At 45.1% G+C, this 21,730-nt stretch overlaps 1 protein-coding gene across 3 annotated transcripts in view; it reads right to left on the reverse strand.

The window, feature by feature from the left end:
- RBM5 (RNA binding motif protein 5) overlaps positions 1 to 18,718 on the reverse strand; it is a 41,235-nt gene extending 22,517 nt beyond the window's left edge. Inside the window, exons 1-4 of one of the 3 annotated variants that reach the window (XM_029050166.2) lie at positions 18,607 to 18,718; positions 17,041 to 17,107; positions 4,075 to 4,240; positions 1 to 71 (exon numbers count right to left, since the gene is read on the reverse strand). The exon at positions 1 to 71 is cut by the window's left edge and continues 85 nt beyond it. In XM_029050166.2, coding sequence (XP_028905999.1) covers positions 1 to 71; positions 4,075 to 4,240; positions 17,041 to 17,057 — 254 coding nt within the window. In that variant the 5' untranslated portion in view covers positions 17,058 to 17,107; positions 18,607 to 18,718. Of the gene's footprint in view, positions 72 to 4,074; positions 4,241 to 17,040; positions 17,108 to 17,997; positions 18,132 to 18,606 lie in introns of those variants that run through there. The other 2 variants (XM_029050164.2, XM_029050165.2) reach the window with 2 other exon arrangements.
- Between the last annotated feature and the right edge of the window lie 3,012 nt (positions 18,719 to 21,730).

Here is a 21,730-nt window from a genome sequence, read left to right on the forward strand (position 1 = left end):
TGCTCTCCGTAGTCTCCATCAGAATGATAACCGTCTTCTGATCTGTCGCTATTTCTTCTCTCGCGCTCCCTCTGGGTAAGAATGAAAACCAGATGCCATTAAAATCAGCTTCAAATTATTTCAGAGGTGCATCTCTCGCTCCAAAGCAGAGAAAAGAATGCAGTGCATCACTTTTGATATGTAATTCCAACGGAGGCCTTGGGGCAAACCGTTAGGCTTTTGAAAAGAGCACGAGACATTACAAGATGACAGAAGAGTCTTGGTTTTCAAATGCTGGGCTTCTGAAAAGGACAGGATCAGGAAATATACCAACTAGGAGGCCCATAGTCTCCATTCTTCCTTGCAGCTCTAGCTAATGGCAGAGGGGGCAAGTGATACTGCTGCAAAGATAGTCAAGAGGATCATCTGGTCCTCACTAAGACGTTAGCGTTAGCCCACTTCAGTTGGTTTTGAAACCAGAAATGGCTATGGAATTGGATCAAATTACGGCAGTGACACATAATGGGTTAGATCATATTGAATTAATTGATTGGGAACAAGTCACTGGGACCAGCTGGCAACCAAGAACTCCAAACCCATCCTCAGGAAGTCACCACACCAAAGAACTGATGGAATATCAATGGAACACTATCTATAAGGGTTCATAAGTAATCCTGGGGATTATACTTTTGCCACCTGGCCAAAAGAGTAGGACCTATAACTAAGTTTAGGCTCAATAAGCAATTTGACAAACGCTACCTGTTGGGAGAAAAGACAGCAAGGCTTCTGTAAGGGAAAACCGTGGGTCACTAATAAACCAGAATTCTTTGAATGTGTCACCAAGCCTGTGGCTAGAGGGTTAACATAAATTTGTACTTGGATCTTACGGTTCAGATTGGATCAGTTCACAGATGGCTGCTTACCCACTCGACTGAAAGCTCCTTGAGGACAGGGATCATGTCTACCAACTCTCCCAAGTGCTTTGAGTCCAGTGCTTTGCACACAGTAAGGGCTCCACTGAATACCACTGATTGACTGACTGATCGAAAAGTTCCTAAAAGGTAACTAAATGGAAAGCTAAGAATGTAGAGGGAAAAGTTAATGCTAGATGGTCCATCCCTAAACATTTAGATGTTGAAGAGGACAGCCACCTCAGGGTTCTTCCAAGTGTCCCGTGGCCACCGTCAAAGACAAGAGGCTTCACGGACAACAAGCTTGACCCAGTAATGGCATGTCTTGTATTTTAATGTACTCTTTTCTTTTCTGTAGCAGCCAGAGCAGGTAGAGGAAGAGGGTACAATCCCCCGTTCCCTGCAGAATAACCGTTAAGAACACATTTCCTCATTGGCAATACTCAATGATCCTCAACAGCCCAGGTTCAGGGAGCTTTTTCAGGAAAGTATTCTGAGCACACAAAGGAAGGGGTTTCAACTTGAAAGCATAAGATCAGAGTACACAGTAGCAACTAGGATAAATACAACCCAACCCCACCTGATCAGCAAGAAGGGATCTAAAATGAGGCTCAACTACAGATTATATTAAGCCACTTGAAGGTATTTCTCTTCCTTGATGCCTAAACAGCAGGGATGCTTCAAAGAATGAAATGAACACACTTTAGAGAAGCAGGAGGGGGATTTAACTGCCAATGGCCATGTATAGTTCACAGCCCAATAAATTATTCTAGCAGCAAATTTGCAATTCAGTAGCTTAATACAAACACACTTGGGAAAATTAATACATGTAAGAATATAGGGTTTAAACAGTGAATCAAAACAGTACTTTGGAAAATAATTCCAATTAACCATTCGGTAGCATTTTATTGCCCATCTGCAAACACTGTACTAAGCGCCTGGGAGAATACAACAGAGTTAGCAGATACGAGCCCTAGTCTCAAAGACCTTACAATTTAGTGGAAAACCCAGACGTTGAAATAATTTACGGATAAGAGGAAGAAAGGGATACAACAGGAGTTGGTGCTTAAAGAGTAGGATTGGCAAGTCGATTTGTATAAGAGGGCCCCGGGTGACTGTAAGTGTGTAATTGGTGCTGACATGGTAGTCGAGGGGCTACAACCTGGAACGAAGGGGGCAATGAATTAATCACGATGGGTTTCCTAAAGCAAGTGATTTCAGAAGGGCTCTGAAGATGGGGTAAACTGGGATCTGGCAGATGTAGCGGGTGGTACGTGAGCAACAAGTCGGTGACGGGAGAGATGAGAATGAGGCACAGTGAGTAGGTTAGTTTGACGAGAATGAAGAGAGGGAGCTAAAGTGTAGGGGGAGAAGAGAGTGGGTAAGTCGGGAGAGAGCTGAGTGTTAAAGCCAGTGGTCAGGAGTTTCTGCTCGATGTGGACAGGAATGTACTACTAAAGGTATCACGTGCTGTTTGTGCAAAGCACTGTACTAAGCACTGGGAAAATGCACAGGAATTAGACCTGGACCCTGCTCCTAAAAGAGCTCTCAATCTATGAATTTGTAATCATTGTAGATTGTTGAGGCACGGGGAGACATGCAGAACATTTCAGAAATGATCCAGGCACCAGAGTGAAGTACTGACGGGAGAAGGGAGAGAGTTGAGGTAGGAAGACCAGTGAGGAGGCTAACAGAGTGGTCAGGACAGGACAAGTGCCTGGACCAGCATGGTGACAACTTGGATGGAAAGGAAAATATGGATTCTGGAAAAATTGGGGAAGAATGACGGGATTTGATGACAGACTGAATACGAGAGGGGGAAGTCAAAGACAATGCTTAAGGTTGCAGACTTCAGGAGATGGGATGGATGGTGATGTTAGTAACTGCAATGGGAAAAAGTACAGCAACAAAAAATTAGATTCTACTGAATGCCACGAATCAGTTGCTTCACATTAGATTTTTCTTACAGGGCATTTGAAATTAATTTCATCATCATCATCAACGGTACTGAGTTGGTAGACACGCTCCCTGCTCACAATGAGCTTACAGTCTAGAAGAGGAGGCAGACATTAATTTATAATATATATTTTATAGATATGCATGCCATGGGACTGAGGTTGGGGCAAATATCAAATGCCCAAAGGGCACAGACCCAAGTGCACAGATGACAAAAGGCGAGGGAGCCGGGGAAAAGAGGGCTTACTAGGGAAAAGGACTTGGACTGCATCCAACCTGATGAGCTTGTCTCTCCCCCAGCACTTAGAACAGTGTTTGACACATAGTAAGCGCTTAAGAAATATCATCATCATCAAAGGCCTCCCGGAGGAGATGCTTTGCACATAGTAAGCACTCAATACGATTGATTGAATGAATGAATGTGACCTTAATAATGATCTGAAGGTGGGGAGAATGGTGGTCTGGCATACGTGGAGGGGGAGGGAGTTCCAGACCAGAGGGAGGATGTGGGAAAGGGACCCAACAGCGAAATAGATGAGATTGGACCACGGTGAGCAAGCTGGTACTCGAGGAACAAAGTGGGTGGGCTGGACTGTAGCAGATCAGTGAGGTAAGGTAGGAAGGGGCAACCTGATTGACTGCTTTAAAGCCAATGATGAGGAATTGCTCTTTGATGTGGAGTTGGATGGGCAACCACTCGATGTTCTTAATGATGATGTGTAAGGACTGAACTTTTTTTTATAGAAAAATGATCCAGGCAGCAGAATGAAGTAATGACTAGAGTGAGGAGAGATAGGAGAGGCAGATGCAGAAATCAAGGAGAGCTAGGCTAAGGGCCTGGCTCAGCAGAATAGCAGTTTGGATGGAGGAAAGGGCAGATTTTAGTGATGTTGTGAAGGTAGAACCAACAGGATCTGGTGACAGACTGAATATGTGGGTCAAATGAGAGACAAGTCAAAGACAACACCAAGGTTACATACAGGCTTGTGATATAGGGTGGACAGTGTTATTTTCTGCAGTGATGGGAAAAAGGAGGACTGGGTTTGGGTGGGAAGATAAGGAGTTCTGTTTTGGCAATATTTATAGTTTGAGGTGTCAGCGGCACAGCTTATTTTTGCTTCCATTTTCTTATTAGTATCTGGATTATAAAAATAAAAGATGACTTTCAAATTCCATGGTGGAATGTAAACCTCATTCACAGAACTAAATTCAGGTCTCATTCACTTACCTCTGGACTGTCATAATCCCTGTAGTCATCGTATCTGTCACTCCTACGATCATCACTAGATCTCTTGTAATCTGAATCCCTCCGTCTGCTTCGGGATTCTCGCTCATCACGATCATCCCTATCAATGATGGAACCATATCTCCCACTACGCTCTGTTCTGCTCACTCTGCAAAGGAAAATGTTTATTTAGATTAAAGGCTATTGCATTTTGAGGATAAGTTTACACTGCCATATGACTTTCACTAGGCATCAGCCATTTTAGTTTCTCAAGACAACCACTCTTCAAAATGGAAAGACCACCAGGGATTCAGGTTCCTATCATCCTCAATTCAGGTGTTAACTGTCTACTTTCTTGGACAGGAGTTTTTGAAAGACCTAAGAGGATAAGTACCACTCATGCTTAAAAGAAAGAATTTATTGATCAACATTTACAAAACGTTTCACAAACTCCACTAGCTCACAAAATGAATGCCCTACCCCAGGCTACCTTGATCCCAGAGCACATGATTTATGCCCTGCCAAAAAATCTTTGCAGTGTGAAGGGCACAGATCAACAGCAACATGGATGAACCAGCCTGAAATAACTGAGTTTACCGTACTGATTTGAGTTTACCTGCAATTAATAATCCAGAGCAAATAAAAATAAGAATTGCCTAGAATTATCCATTTAACTTTTTTTGCCATTTTGCTCACTATTCAATCAATGGGATTTACTGAGCACTTACTATGTGCAGATTACTGTACTAAGCACTTGGGAGAATACAATACAATGGAATTAATAAACATATACCCTGCCCACAAGCTTAAAGTCTATTCATCAGCCTCATTTCTGGGAGCTTATTTGTGCATATATGAGGGGAATGTGTCCAGTAACCTTACTGTATTGTACTCTCCCAAGCACTTATGATTGAATGACATAAGATTAGCATGCCACTATGAAGCTTAATTTTCCCACTTACATCAGAAGAGCTACCATGCTTTATCATTTCCATGAGGAAATTCAAACACATCTTTAACTCAAGTATATGTACTAAAGCAGGCCTTGGCAAGATGTTTAAAAGATTTTTAAATTGCCCACCCTAAATTTTACTTGTGCTCCTTTCTGGCTACCTCACCTCAATGGTTGACACTGGCTAAGCTATTCACTGAATCTTAGTGCCCAAAGTGTCAGGACTGGCCTCCGTAGCAGAGTAGAAATGTTCAAGGTTGGCTCAGATCAATTAATGGCACTTATTGAGTGCTTACTGTGTGCAGAGGACTGTACTAAGCACTTGGGAGAGTACAATGTAACAATGTTGGCAGACATGTTCCTTGTTCATAAGCTAACAGCAGAGGGTGGGAGACAGAAATTAACATAATTAGTTATGTACACAACTATGCAAATTCAAGTGCCAGGAGGACAAAGGGAGAGAATAGAGGAATTGAGGGCCAATTGGGGAAGGTCTCTTGGAAATGAGGCTCTGAAAGTGGAGAGAGTGATCACCTGCCAGATATGAAGGGGGAGGGGGTTCCAGGCAGAGGCAGGATGTGGACAAGTGGTCAGCGGTGAGTTAGATGAGACAGAGTTACAGTGAATAGGTTGGCATTAGAGGAGCAAAGTGAGTGGGCTGGGTTGTTACAGTAAACCAGTAGGGTAAGATAGGAAGGGGGGAAAGGGATTGAGTACTTTAAAACTGGAGGAAAGAAGTTTCTGTCCGACATGGAGGTGGATGAACAGTCACTGGAGGTTCTTGAGGGGTGGGGAAACAGACAGTGGTTTTGTAGAAAAATGATCTGGGCAGCAGAGTGAAGTATGGACTGGAGTGGTGAGAGACAGGAGGCAGGGAGATCAGCAAGAAGATTGATGCAGTAATCAAGGTTGGATAGGACAGGAGTCCTGGAAGGAGAGAAGCCGCACTTCAGGATACATCCCCTCGAGACTGTAAGCTCCTTGTGGGCCAGGAACATGTGTACCAACTCTGATATATATCAAATACTGTATTTTAATGGTATTTGTTAAATGCTTACTATGTGCCACACACTGTATTCATTTACTGAACCATATTTATTATGTGCTTACTATGTACAGGGCACTGCATTAAATGCACTGCAGGGTTAGATACAAGATAATCAGGTTGAACACAGGCCCTGTACCACATGGGGCTGACACAATCCCCATTTTACAGATGAGGTAACTGAGGTACAGAAGTTACGTGACTTGCCTAAGGTCACGCAGCAGACACGGGTGGAGCCGGAATTAGAACCCAGGTCCTTCTGCCTCCCAGGCCTGTGCTCTGTCCACTAGGCCATGCTGCTTCTAATATTGCACTCTCCTGTGTGGTTGGTACGGTGCTCTGCACACAATAAGCACTTCATAAATTGATTGTTTGATTCCCCTACTGTCCTGGCATAACAGCAAGCTATTCCATAAGTTCATATAGCTCTTGACTGACTCCCAGCTTCACACAGGCATCATAGTCAAGCTTATCCCCCTGCAGGACAGGAGTGTGGCTTGAACCTGGGACCTACATGCCACCACCAGGGACTCCAGCTACCTAACTCCAACCCTTCCCCGCCCCCACAGGCCCAAACTTGCAGTAACCAAGCTGACCATCCCAACTTTCACAATGTTGGGAAGGTTTTCAGCAATTTATAGCCAGACTGTTGGCCTGCAGCAGAGAGAAACCCAAGGGCTGCTCCTCCAAGTACTCGTTTATATACTTTAATATTGCCATTTTGATACGTTGAATTTTTATTTGCTCTTATTGTTGCTTGCAATACATTCTAATTCTGCTTATGTATCTCTCCTCCCCGACTTACCTGGAAAACCTTTGTAAGACAGGAATCGTGTTCAATTAGTTATCGTGTGTTTTGCCTAATGCTTAATAAGAATAATAATAATGATATTTATGATGAGCTTACAATGTGCCAGGCACTGTACTAAGCACTGAGGTGGGTTCAAGGAAATTGGGTTGGACACAATCCATGTCCCACATGGGGCTCTCAGTTTCAATCCCCATTTTCCAGATGAGGTAACTGAGGCACAGAGAAGTGAAATGACTTGCCCAAGGTCACAGACAAGTGGCAGAGCCGGGATTAGAACCCATGACCTAAGTGCTCTACACACCAAAAGAACTTAATACATGTCACTAATGACGTAAATGACATGATGCCACAAAGCACAGAGTGTAGGTAATATTCATACAGTGCTACTTCCTCACTTCCAACTCTCAGTGGTGGACGGGATCATCTTTGAGGTATCAGGGTAGGTGAGCTCAGGGCTACCCTTACCAACCTAGAAGAGCAGGCGCTCCATTAGTCTCGCTCAAGTTTTAGAGGCATTTTTTTCCAGTGACTCCACTAAACAGCTTTGGCCTAACACATCTTCTCCTTAAATCTCCCATCTCCCTTTGCATCAAGACTCCCTTACCAGTGATTCTAAGGCTACCCACCAGCTCCTTCCACCTTTATTTAGACTCTCCTCTCCTCCTATGCCCCTCCTTACACTCTTCCCTCCTCCCAGGCCCACCTCCTAGTTCTAGGTTGTGCTTATAACTTCCTCAGATCCCCTATTCACCCCATTCCACCTTCATCACCCCTCTAAAATCCCACCTCCTCCAACACTTATCCAACTCATTATCAGTATGCCCTGAATCTTATCAATCCTCCAGCCATTTATTCATCTGTGCCCATCAGGATTAGATCTATTCATTCCGATTCCACTCCTAGTGAAAACACGCTTCTGTTCCCCGCCCCACCACAGAGTATAAGCTCCTTGTAAACAGGGAACGTGTCGAGTGCTTCTAATGTACTTCCCAGGTGCTTAGTTCTGTGCATTTCATTCAGTAGGGGCTCAATAAATATTACTACTAGTACTAGGGAGATATACATTACTGATATTAATGGCCAAATTTACCAAGTTCTGTGAAATAATTACACTCCAAACTTGCACTCGGACGACGACGTATTTTAAAGGTTACAAGCAGTGGCTACTCCGCCCTCCCATCCCCAACAATCTCCCTTTGGTGCTGGGCTTGGAGTTAGGAGGCAGGTCAGCTGTGTTGGCTGTAACAGCCAGACAGTGATTCTCTGCTGGAGCTAAGCATGAATCCAGTTCAGCAAGGACTCAGGAAAGAGCAGAGACTGTATTGCTTCTCCCCCGGGAGCTACAATGGGGAAAGTTAAGTTCAATATCTTTATCAATGACTTGGAAATATAAATTGAGTATGCTCATTAAGTTTGGATACGACATTTAATCATACAGGGCTGCTGACTCCCTTAAAGGCAGAAATAATATTCCAGGTGGTCTGCTCAATTTAGAGAAATGATCCAAAACCGGCAGAAATTCATTCTCCCTTCCTGGGGAAACCGTAATGCCAACACTGGGTACCTCATCAACCTTCAGACCCCTTTCAGCCTTCCTATCACTCCAACACGGCTTAACGGGTAGAGCCCGGGCCTGGGAGTCAGAAGGATCTGGGTTCTAACCCCAGCTGTGCCACTCATCTGCTGGGTGACCTGGGCAAGTCACAACTTTTCTGTGCTTCCGTCACCTCATCTGTAAAATGGGGATTAAGACTGTGAGCCCTATGTGGGACAGGGACTGTGTCCAAACTGATTAACCTCTATCTAGCCCAGTGCGCAATACAGTGCCTGGCACATAGCAAGCACTTAAACACTATGAAGAAAATAAAAGCCTCCCCTCACCCCCTCCCTTGGTGGGGGCTTACAAAGTGCACTGTCTGCAAAAGGAGTTTGCCTAGGCTAGCTAGGGTTGCAGCAGCCACTCCCCTATCCCACCCTCCTCCTCTAGGTTGAGACTGTCAACGTGCCAGGCGCCAGACCCCATGGAGGCTGCAGAGAGAAGGTGGTGTGAGAATCTGGCCTCTACAACAGCTTCCAGTGCTGAAAGGAAAAGGGAGGGATGGAAAGAAATTAAGTGAATGGGTAGGAAAGTCTCCTTCTCTTCGGGGGGGGGGGGGGGGGGGGGTTTGGGCATGCCCCTCCTCCTGCTCAGGAGTGGGGCACTCCCTATCAGGCTGTTTGGAAGCGGGTACTTTGGGGGGAGGGTCGAGGGAAAGGGGTGTGGGGAACGAGCGTGATGAAAGCACAGAAAAGAGCAAGACAAGCTTTTATGAGAACAATGAAACTAGCCAAGTGATTGGCATGATAAAAATGTATAATCGTCGTATCTTTTAAGAACAATAGACTCAGAAGATGGTGGTCGTCTTTTGCTTAAAATTCTCCAAGGATGAAGTCTACCCAGCCCTTCTTTTTAGCCTAATCCTGTACGCCACCACCCTATTAAATTCCTCACGTGCAACCTACCTTGAGAACAAATGGTCAATATTCATTCCTCCATGTCCCTCATGGCTTTCTCTTCTTTAGTCTAAACAATCCCAATTCTTTTAACCTTTCTTCACAAATCCATTTTCCACTCCTCTATTTTACTATGCCAAAGCAATTTTGAAACATGAAAATGTTCGGTATGATTTTCACATAATTACTTTTCCATTCTGAAGCAAAGGATTTTCTACGATCTCTTTAAATCCAGGGTCAATTAGGTTTCAGAATACAACAACTGGACCAATTTTACAAAAGTACACTTATAGATTAGAAGCAATTTGTCAAATTTGACAGAGCAAGCCATTAACAGAAGCAATAAGAACAACGAATGCTTTTCATGTCCTAGGTCGATAGAACATCCATTCTACACTTGTCGTTTCTGGGTAATTTTCCCCCAAGGAAATACGACCTAGTATGAGACAGGAAGATGGGATACCGAGGTTTTAAAGCCAGATCTACCACTGGCCTGATGCACAACCTTGCCCCAGTCTCAACCTCTGGACCTCGTTTTCAACATCTGTAAAACGGGTATGAGACCCCTACTCTCCCTCACCCCGTTGTGAGATAGAGCCTGGTCTGATTATCTTGCATCTACCCAGGCACATAAGGGTTTAACCCTTGTCGCCCACCCCATTCCTCACCCTGGGACCCCAATTTGCCTTGCCCCAACCCACCTCCAAACAATTTAGACCACTGGAAGGTCGTAACTGTGGCTGCTGGACTCTAGGCTGAGAAAAGCACAAAACTGCTCTTCTAGCCATGGTGCCCTTTGCCTTTCTGTTTTGTATTTATCCCTGTCTGTCATCTTTTATGTTGCTCCTGTGTTCTTATTGCTTTATCCTTATGTGTCTGTCACCAGTCCCTATTTCCCCTTTATTTTTAGATTGTGAGCTACCTGAGGGCCAGGGACCATGCTTAACTGTCACCCGTGTATTCTTTCCCAGGGCTTAGTACAGTGCTTTGCGTCCCGTTTATGCTTAATCCTATCACTATTATAACAACAATAATAAAATACCTTTTAAAAAGATGCCCAAACTCCAGAACTCAGCCATTTGCTTCTTTCGACTTCCTTTTTCAGCAGTCTTCTATCTAGTCTACTAATCTAATCTACTAGTCTACTAATCTAGTCTATTAATTTTCCAGAACGATGATGGGCAAAACAAATCCCACTTTCAAGGGTTTCTCACAGGTGACAAAATAATTTCCACTAAATAGGGCCAAAATATGCCCTGTGACCAGTGAAGCCCACACTGCAGGCAGCCGAAGAGTCTTTCGTACAGCTCCCCCAGCAAGTCACTCAATCTCATGACCGTATTTTAAGCACCAGCCCAAGCAGTTTGGCTCCTTCGAACCTGCTTCAATAGTAACACAGTAAAACCAAGCAAGGCACTGGGGGAGAGGCCCAGTTGACATGCAAGATGGTCTCGGATTTGAAGTACCACTTTTGGAAGTGGAAACCCAGGCATGGGAAGTCACAGGACAAACACCCATACTGACTACAATCCTTGGCGTCCATTAGCTTTACAAAACGCTTCCCAACAGTGGTTATGTTTTCTCATAGACTGTGATAAATTGGAATCTATTCCAGAGCCTCTGCAAAAAATACAAAATTTTTTCATGCAATATTATGTAACTTGAAACCTCGATAAACCATTATGTATTCTCTACTGAGGTAATTCAAGGTAAAACGTCACGACTAAATGAGTCGCAATCTGATTTTGAGTTTGCAGGAAGCTGCGGAAATAGAAGCTTGTTCTGCTGCCTGTGTTTTTTTAAATTTGTTTTTAATATTTGTTAAGCACTATGTACCAGGCACTGTACTAAGCACTGGGGTAGATACAAGATAATTAAGTTGGACACAGTCTCCATCCCGCAAGGGGCTCACAATCCTAAATGGGAGGATTTAATCCCCATTTGACAGAGGAGGTTAAGTGAGGCAGAGAAGTTAAGTGACTTGCCCATAGTCACAAAGCAGGAAAGTGGCAGATCTGTGATTAGAACCCCGACTGCTCTCTGCTCTCATTCAACCCACAAATCCAGTATGTCACCAAATCCTGCCGGTCTACACAGCGCCAAGATGTGCCCTCTCCCCTCCAACCAAACCACTACGTTAGTAGAATCGTTCATCCTATCACAACTGGATTACTGCATCAGCCTCCTTTCTGACCTCCCAACCTCTTGCCTCTCCCCATTTCAGTCCATACTTCACTCCGTTGCCTGGATTGTCTTTCTACAGAAATGTTCAGGGCATGTCACCCCTCTCCTCAAAAATCTCCAGTGGTTATCTATCCACCTTCCTATCAAACTCCTTTCACTATTAGCTTTATAACTCTCCATCACCTTGCTCCCTCCTACCTCATCTCCTTTCTCTCCTTCTACATCCCAGCCCACACACGCTGCTCCTCTGGTGCTAACCTTCTCAATGTGCATCCATCTTGCCTGTCTCGCTGCCAACCCCTGACCCACGTCCTACCTCTGGCCTGGAACACCCCCTCCTCAAATCTGCCAATCACTCTTCCTCTCACCCCCCTTCAAGACCCTACTTCAGGCACACCTCCTCCAAGAGGCCTTCCCGGGATAAGCCCCGCTTTTCCTCAGCTCTCCCTCCCTTCCACATCACGACTTGCTCCCTTTGCTCTTCCCCCCGCCCCACAGCACTTACGTATAAATGTGTGCATATATATAATTCTATTTATATTATTGTCTGTTTACTTGTACTGATATCTGTATTCCCCCCACTAGACTATGAGCCCAGTGGGGGCAGGGAATGTCTCTATTGCTGAATTGTACTTTCCAAGTGCTTAGTACAGTGCTCTGCACACAGTAAACGCTCAATAAATACAACTGAATAAACAAATGACTCATGGTCACTTGGCCACAGTGCTTCATGCCACTTTCAACTTTAGTGTAAAAAAAAAAACCCGAATATAGGTTGAACAAGTAGCTTTCTTTTCATAAAGCACCTTTTAGTAGGCTCAGTTCTTACCGATGATCCCCTGGAATGACTCTGCATGCCTTCAAACTTTACCAGTCTTCAATCATTATTAAAAACTTCCCTGAAAATCAATGCAAGGCTTTTTAATCCCCAAATCCTAGCTGGTAGTGGAGCTAAGATTCTAGCTTTAGCAAGGAACAGCCAAGGCACCTCCTCCTCCTTTGCCCCAGGAACCAGGTTTCTCCACTTCATCTGAAAGCAGCCCAGAATTCAGGAGAGGGAAAAAGGCAGGGAGTTTAGCCCCATCCTGACAGGATCCTCTTCTACTACGCTACGATTCTCTACCGCTTTCGGATAGAGCAGAGAAGCCAGCTTTCAGTTTGTTCAAGAGGAGGCAAGAGAAACGGAACAGGGAGGGAACTCAATTCCCTGCAGAGATTGGGCGTACTGGAGGACAGGGCTTATGGACCCTGGGCTATATCAGCAATTAGTGTGTGCTGCATCTCTCTACATTACCATATATTGGCATTGTGGTTTTTCACAACTGGACATACACCTGCATATAGACAGGAGGAAGTAATGAAGCATAGGATACATACATAAGGGCAGTATGGGGGGGGGGGGAGGGGCTGGAAGTAGCAAAAAAGTGCTGATGTGGGTGTCGGAGGGGGGTTTAAAGTGCAAAAACTAAAAATCAATTGGGGAAGGCCTCCTAGGTCCTATGCTATATATTCATTCAATAGTATTTATTGAGGGCTTACTATGTGCAGAGCACTGTACTAAGCACTTGGAATGTACAATTCGGCAACAGATAGAGACAATCCCTGTCCAATGACGGTGTTCCAGGCCAGAGGGTGGGAATGGAAAATATGGTATGTTTGCTTACCAGAGCCAAAAGAATTTGTCTCCATATCTGCCCTAATTTGGGTTGTAAGTAAATCCAGTCCCCCCCCCCCATTAACTTTGGGAACAAAAGGTTTCAATCCATTTGATCCTGGAAAAAGATAGCCTCTTTAGACACCTACTTTCACTCAGGAGCTGCTTATCCTAAAGGGACAGAATGGATGATTAAATGGAGAGCAACGGTGCTTACTATTTAACCCCTCGCCTTAACCCTTTGCTTACAGGTGTGTGTGCACACTTGGGGAGGGAAGGGAAAATGAGAATTTACTTCACTAATTCTTCTCTCCTTGACTCCCCAAGCTCTTACTTTCTACCTCTCCATAAACCACTATCATTATTGACGCTACTCACAGGATTGCCAAAAGGTGTTTTTTTTAATGGTATATGTTAAGTCCTATGTGCCAGGCACTGTACTAAGCGCTGGGGTAGGAACAAGCTAATCAGATTGGACAGTCCATGACCCCACATGTGGCTCACAGTCTTAAACCTCGTTTTACAAATCAATCATTTGCATTTATTGAGTGCTTACTACATCCAGACCACTGCAAATGAGGTAACTAAGGCCCACAGAAGTTAAGTGACTTGCCCAAGGTCACACAGCAGACAAGAGACCAGCAGAGAAGCAGCATGGCCTAGTGGATAGAGCACGGGCCTGAGAGCCAGAGGATCTGGGTTCTAATTCCATCTCCGCCACCTGCCTATGTGACCTTGGGCAGGTCACTTAACTTATCTGGGCCTCAGCTCCCTCATCTGCAAAATGGGGATGTAATTAATACCTGTTCTTCCCCCTTCCTAAAGCCCACGTGGGACCTGATTATACTGTTATCTACTTCAGTACTTCCGTGGCACATAGTAGGTGCGTAACGAATACAATTATTATTATAAGGCGGGGCGTGGATTAGAACCCAGGTCCTTCTGACTCCCAGGTCCATATTCTATCCACTAGGCTATGCTCCTACTTCACTCCGTTTTTTTTTTTAAAAAAAACTTCCCTTTTGCTATCTGCTCCTATCAGTTTGTACCACCAAATCGTAGAAATTTAAATAACTCCTTGAGTAGATCCAACATTCAGATGGAATAATGGGTACGGTGAGAGGGTGTGCGGTAGTCCTGCCCATAACGCAGTGTGGTTCGGTGGAAGTGGATAAGCAAACACCTAGGTTACACATCTCAATACAAGCTGCTGTAAGTTTTAACCCTCATATTCCCCCCTCCAATCCTATCTAAATTTCTTGGTTAATTTCAAAATGGCTCATAACCATTTCTTCTTAGAAGCGGCACTTTGTGACCTAGGAAACAGCAGCATGGTGCTACTCCTAAGGTTACTAATATTCCCCTCTCAACTCTATTGGAGGGTTATCATGTCTCCCTTACCATAATCGGTTTCTTCCTTCCTTTAACTTCCTACAAAGGGGCACAATTTATATTGTGCCGCAGTGCTCTACCGTAATCTCTTTCCCAGCCTTTCTTTGACCGCACTTATGCATTTTAATACCACCATGGCACTCCAGGTTTTGCCACACATATATCATGAGCAGCATGCGGACATTCGGAGTTAAGCGTGCATGGGCCCCATACAAACAGCAGCACCCACCCCAATTCAAGTGTTCTTAGAGTCAGAGTTACCCCAGGACAGCACTGAATTTATCCATCTTAGGTTTTTGAGTGTCACTAGGCTTTTAACCTCACCCCACCTTTCCACTCAGCTTCCCCGCCATGCAACTTCATCCCTCTGTGACCCAAGGCCCCCCCACAGGCAGGCTGTCAGGCTTCCGCCTCTGAAGGCCGCTCAGTCTAAGTGCAATAGCTGTCACAGTGGGAACACCTCAGGGTCTCCTCTGGCCCCTCCAGATTGCCGCAGCCCAGGGTCGGGGAACCCCATCCCCGGACTACAACTGCTTGTTCGTAGTGATGCCAGGGTGTCACCCTGACAGCCAGCTCCGATGATGTTAAATGTCCTTTTCTCGCCATACTTCTCCATATTTGGCTTCTCAGCCCTTTTCTGGACTTTCCCCCACTTTCTCCTTGTTTCCACCTGTCTGGGTCAGAATGGATTGCACAGAGACAATTAATTAATGCTAGATAGGAGTTTCACCCCTTTACCTCTTCCCCATCAACTTGCCTTAGTTGATGCTGGGTGATTTTCAGGAACTACAACGGAGAGTTCATCAACAGGAAATTATTGGCCACTCCCAGAAGCTGCATTTGTTTCAAAATGTGCTCAGGTTTTTCAGGTCATTTGTATGTCAGCACAATGCACGCTGTAAAATACTGTACTTTTTTTTTCCTGTGATTTTTATGATTTCTATTTATAACATGAATACATTTATGTAGCTACAGTATTCATCCTTGATTGAGTACAGGATTCTAGGTAACTTGGGTAAAAATAGTATCCAGCCTGCACTCAGGAACCAATCTTGAAGGACCAGGGTTCTAATCCCAGCTACGCCACTTGTCTGCTGCATGACCTTGGGTAAGTCACTTAACTTCTTTGTGCCTGTTACCTCATCTATAAAATGGAGACAGAGACAGTAAGCCCCATGTGGTACATGCTGTATTTAAAATGATTAGCTTATATCTACCCCAACACTTAACACAGTGTCTGGCACCCAGTGAGTGCTTTAACAAGCCTCCTTCACCTACAACGCTCCTGTGGGAAATTAAGACCCTGTTTGCAGTTCCCAGGAACCATTTGTGTTATGTGGGAACTTTCTGTATTGATTACTTACCCCTCAATCAATTTTATTTACTGAACACCTAAGTGCTTGGCTGGGTATAGTACAATTAGTAGACTTGATCTCTGCCCATAAGGACCTTACGATCTAACCAGGGAGAGGTGATAGAGTACAAAAGAAACATAAGTAAGCGCTGCAGGAGGGGAAGCGAGTACTAAAGTGTTTACTGAAAGTACTGAAGTGGCAGTTGGGGGAATATTATGGGAGAGATGCGATATTAGTGGAAGGACAGCTTCCTGCAGATATGATTTCAGAATTTTCTATTTTTGTGAACAGTGTGTGCAAAAGGTGCTCTCTACAGGATTATTCATATATGCAGTCTCACCGTCACCTTAGAAGTGAAGCAAACCTCAAATAGTATAACAATACTCTGCTGGAAAGCAATAAGGAGAGGGAAGGAAAAAGAGAGGGAGGGGGAGAGAAAGGGAGGGAGGGGGGAAGAGCGAGCGCGCGCACGCGCAGCACGAAATACAGAGGCTTTTTGAGCAGTCACTGGAGTTACGAACATTGAATGCACTTTACTCTGGTAGTTAAATTTGCTGGGCCCAAGTCTTTGGATTCAAATGACTATCAAATTAACATGTGCAAAAATTTCAGGTGACAGCTTGTGTATACCTATTTTAACATTTCATTGCTTAAATTCATTAACTTATTGGTATATTGACTGCTGATTAATATTTAATCACATAAATTCATAAATAGCTTTAACAATATTGCATTCCTTTGTAAAATATATTTACGCCGTTTAGGTCAAGTAGGGGAGAAATCTTTGAGAATGTTTCCTGGTAAGCTTATGCATTCAATGTAAGATATTTAGGCACTCTTTTCAGGGGACAATTAAGAGTGCTAACCAAGGTATAAGAACACTGGTTATGTCTGAAGACTTGCCCATCTTGTAAAAAGTTTTTTCAAAAAAAATTAGGTGGTATTTATGTCAGGTGACAGGAGCCAGAATTTCATTTAAAAAAAAAACCTACATGTGATTTGAAAGAATGTTTCTGCTTCAGCTTGGTGGAACACATGCATGCAACTAGCAAAAATGTTGAGATTAGTCAGATGACCACCTACCGCTTGTCAGAACCCATGGTATTGTTTTAAATCTTGCACACAGCTCCAACAAATTCAACTTTTCAATCTGGAGGATAAAAGAAACCGGTTGGTGCATATTTATCAGCATGGATTTTAAGGGGATCGGTGATCAGTCTTAAATACCATCTTCATCAACGATCCTGCAAATGGATCAGGGTAAAAGGATCCATCCCTCCCAACTCAACCATTTCTGCTTACACTGATAGGGAAAAAGGTGACAATGTTGCATAACGAATCCAAGACCAAAAGCATAAAAGATCACGTACCAAGTTAGGCCAAAAGGATCGCCTTTGTTCTGATACCAAAAAAAGGGAAAATCTGTATGTTTCAAACTAGGAATTTGGATATTCTGATGCAATTTAAAAAGGCTTTCTTGACAGCACCGGAGGAATCGATACAAGTCACAAGTCTGCTCCACTTAGGCTCTGAATAATAGCAAAATGGCTGCTTGAAAACTACATGCATCTCGAGGTTTGGCCTGTGACGTAAATTTAAAAATTCCTCTAAAAACTTTCACATCATTTTCTGAAGAAAGCCGCTGTAGAAAAATACGGATGTTGACCTCTTGCAGTGTGCAAGCCTAGGGATCTAGGTATACACCCGACTGCCAATTTTGAAATCCTGGCTCACGTTTTTATTTTTCAACAGATTAGTGATCTCTCACATCTGGGGGAAAAAAAATGGGGGTGGGTATGGGGAAAACCAGGAGCTTCGAAGAAATTTTTTTAAATCTGGTATAATACCCGGGAATATTTTCTGAGTGCGATTTCCCCCAGAAGCTTATCACTTGCGGCCACTTATCACTTGTTTCGCATTTTTCGAAAAGGAAAACGCCACCACGTAAACTGCAACTCCCAGTGACTCCTAAAACTAGAAGATGGCTTCTACGGTCCGTCTCGCCCGCCGAGGAAGCCAATGCCTTCACAGATCACCGACCTGCTCGGTCTGAATCAGGCGACGCCAAAGAAAGATGCAGGCCCGGCAAATTCCATTAAATCATCTCGATGAAACGGAGAGTGAGAGTCAGGGCAAGAGACGAAGCGGGGCTGCAGAATGGCCGCCTGACCTCTTAAGGAGAGGTCCACCACACGTCTCCAAAAATAAGGGGGGGGGGGGAAATGGGGGTGTCGAGTTGATTTTTAACGGCCGGCAGCCGAGGGGACCGAGCCCTTCTTCCGGGAGATTCCCATTGGACTCGCGAGCTCGGATGAACTTGGGACTATGGAATGGGGCAGGAAAAGCCAAGGGCCATTCATCCTCCTGGGCCTCCCGGCGAGGTGAGCCCCTGAGGGTAACGTGTGCCCCTCCTCGGAGGGCCGATAGGGGCCCGGAGGGAGGGGGGAGCGGCTCTTCGTCACAGTCCATTCCCTCAGCCAAGGTGAGGAGCGGCGTCCCGCTTCCCGCAGCCCCTTCCTCCTTAAACGGGGGCTTTGGGAGGGAAACGGGAGGGAGGACGGGGTAGGGGCTGGTGCCCGCCCAAGAGTGGTTAACCACGGCGGAAAACCCTCTGACCAGCGGGGGGTGGCCTCAGCCCGCCACACTCACCTCCAACCGTGCCGAGAGAAGCGATGCACGCGGCTCCACGGCTCGGTCACCCCGCCGATGACTCGGCCGCCCCACAAAATGGCGTCTACAACGCCCGTCTCCTACCCACAGTGCCCCGCGCCCCGCTCGCTCCTTCCCCGCCTGCTGGAAGGTTCCAAGTGGCGCGCATGCGTGACGGGCCAACCACTGGAAGGGGGAGGGGTGGGGAGGGGGGCGGGCCGGATTGATAATAATAATAATGTTGGCATTTGTTAAGCCCTTACTATGTACAAAGCACTGTTCTAAGCGCTGGGGAGGATCCAAGGTGATCAGGTTGTCCCCCGTGGGGCTCACGCTCTTCAGCCCCATTTTCCAGATGAGGGAACTGAGGCCCCGAGAAGGGAAGTGACTTGCCCAAGGTCACGCAGCAGACAATAATAATGTTGGTATTTGTTAAGCGCTTACTATGTATCAAGCACTGTTCTAAGCGCTGGGGGAGATACAAGGTAATCAGGTTGTCCCAGGTGGGGCTCACAGTCTTCATCCCCATTTTACAGACGAGGTAACTGAAGCCCAGAGAAGTGAAGTGACTTGTCCAAGGTCACACAGCAGACAGATGGCGGAGCCAGGATCAGAACCCAGCTCCTTCTGACTCCCAGGCCCTTGCCCTATCCTCTAGGCCATGCTGCTTCCCTAGGTAGCTACACGTCAAGTGCTTAGTACAGTGCTCTGCAGAAAGTAAGCACTCCATAAATACGATTGAATAAAGGATAAATACATCAGGCTGTTCCTGTCCCACAGAGCTTTACTATTTTAGTGAAGGAAGACACAGTGGGCGCTTGATAAATGTTATTACCACTCTAGAAGCTTCCCCCCGAATAAGCTCCAATTCGAAGATCGCACGGCACCCCTACTTTTAAGTCCTCAAATAATTCCTCCGAGTTTTGCTGGGACCTTCTGAACCTGGAGGTGGGGATGTGAAGGAAGGAGAGAGCAGGGCTAGAGAAGCAGCATGGCTCAATGGAAAGAGCCCAGGCTTGGGAGTCAGAGGTCATGGGTTTGAATCCTGGCTCGGCCACTTGTCAGCTGTGTGACTGTGGGCAAGTCACTTCACTTCTCTGTGCCTCAGTTACCTCATCTGGAAAATGGGGATTAACTGTGAGCCTCACATGGGACAACCTGATTACCTTGTATCTACCCCAGCACTTAGAACAGTGCTCTGCACATAGTAAGTGCTTAACAAATACCAACATTTTTATTATTAGGAGTGAAGTTGGGGTAGTCTGTTACTCAGGGACAAAGTTTTCTCACTTAGAAAATGGAGCGTGAATGCCTGTTCTTCCTCCTCCTTTGGCTCTGAGCCTCAGGTGTGATTATGTCGTACATACCCCAGTGCTTAGCGTATTGATGCCTGTTTACCCGTACTGATGTCTGTCTGCCCCGCTCTAGACTGTGAGTTCGTTGTGGGCAGGGATTATCTCTCTTTATTGCTGTATTATACTTTCCCAAGCGCTTAGTACAGTGCTCTGCACACAGTAAGCACTCAATAAATAAGATTGATTGAATGAAGACACTAGTCCACACCCCACTTGCCCTGGCTAGCACCTAGTCATGACCATCTTTGGCTTTGAACTGTGTGTATCATAATAATAATAATAATGTTGGTATTTGTTAAGCGCTTACTATGTGCAGAGCACTGTTCTAAGCACTGGGGTAGATACAGGGTAATCACGTTGTCCCACGTGAGGCTCACAGTTAATCCCCATTTTACAGATGAGGTAACTGAGGCACAGAGAAGTAAAGTGACTTGCCCACAGTCACACAGCTGACAAGTGGTAGAGCTGGGATTTGAACCCATGATCTCTGGCTCCCAACCCCAGGCTCTTTCCACTGAGCCATGCTGCTTTTCATGAGAACAGCAGGTACTATGGAAGATGCCACCCATAGTAAGTCAGTCAATAAATTCCATATTAACAAATGCCATAATGATAATTATGACTGTTCAGATGTGCGGTGGTGAGTAAACGCCTCTGGCAATTTTTCCAGGGGTTTCATGATCTCTGTCACCCTACTGATGGCTTCTCAAAGCACTAAGAAGAGGTACTGGGTTTGTGGCTTGAGCAGTACAGCCACGACCACTGGAGGAACCAGACAGCAATTCTCTACTGCAATTGGGCATAAATCCAGGTCCGGCAGAGAATACAGGAAAGGGCAAGAAGGCATACTCCCTCTCCCCTTGGGAGCTGCAACGGGAAAATTAAGTTCAACGTCTTTATCGACTTGTAAAAGAAAACTGTGAGCACGTTCATTGAGTTTGGATATGTTATTAAATCAGGCAGAGTTACTAACATCCCCAAAGGCCCAAAAAAAAAAAAGATAAAGTGGTCTATTACATTTAGAGAACTGTTCAAAAGCAGGATTAAATTCAATAGGGACAAACAAGTGCAAGGCAGTACACTTAAGGAGCAAAAAACAAATACTCCAGCGAGAAGAAAGACTAGAAAGGCACAGATATGGGAGAAAGAACCAAGGATCATAGTGACCACAAACTAAATTCTAACCAACGTGGCCTAGTGGAAAGAGTAGGGGCCTGGGAGTCGGAGGACCTGGATTCTAATCCCTGTCCTGCCACTTGTCTGCTGGGTGACTTTATGCAAGTCAATCAATCAATCGATGAAATTTATTGAGCACTTACTGTGTGGAGTTGGTAGATATGTTCCCTGCCCACAACCCGTCAAAGGGCAGGGACTGTCTCTATCTGTTGCCGACTTGTACATTCCAAGCGCTTAGTACAGTGCTCTGCACATAGTAAGCGCTCAATAAATACTATTGAATGAGCACCTAACCTCTCTGTGCCTCAGCTACCTCATCTGTAAAATGTGGATTAAGACTGGGAGCCCCAGGTGGGACATGGACCGTCTCCAGCCTGATTAACTTGTATCTACCCCAGCACTTAATTCGGTGCCTGGCACATAGTGAATGCTTAACAAATACAGTCATGAAAATAAAAATAAATAAATATTGTACTACCATAACTTAAACCAACAGAGAAGCAGTGCAGCCCAATGGAAAGATCATAGGCCTGGGAGTTAAAAAACTTGAATTCTCCTCCTGATTCTGCCACTTGCCTGCTGGGTGACTTTGG

Source organism: Ornithorhynchus anatinus, chromosome X1 (genome assembly GCF_004115215.2).
Source record: "Ornithorhynchus anatinus isolate Pmale09 chromosome X1, mOrnAna1.pri.v4, whole genome shotgun sequence".
Taxonomy (NCBI): Eukaryota; Metazoa; Chordata; class Mammalia; order Monotremata; family Ornithorhynchidae; genus Ornithorhynchus; species Ornithorhynchus anatinus.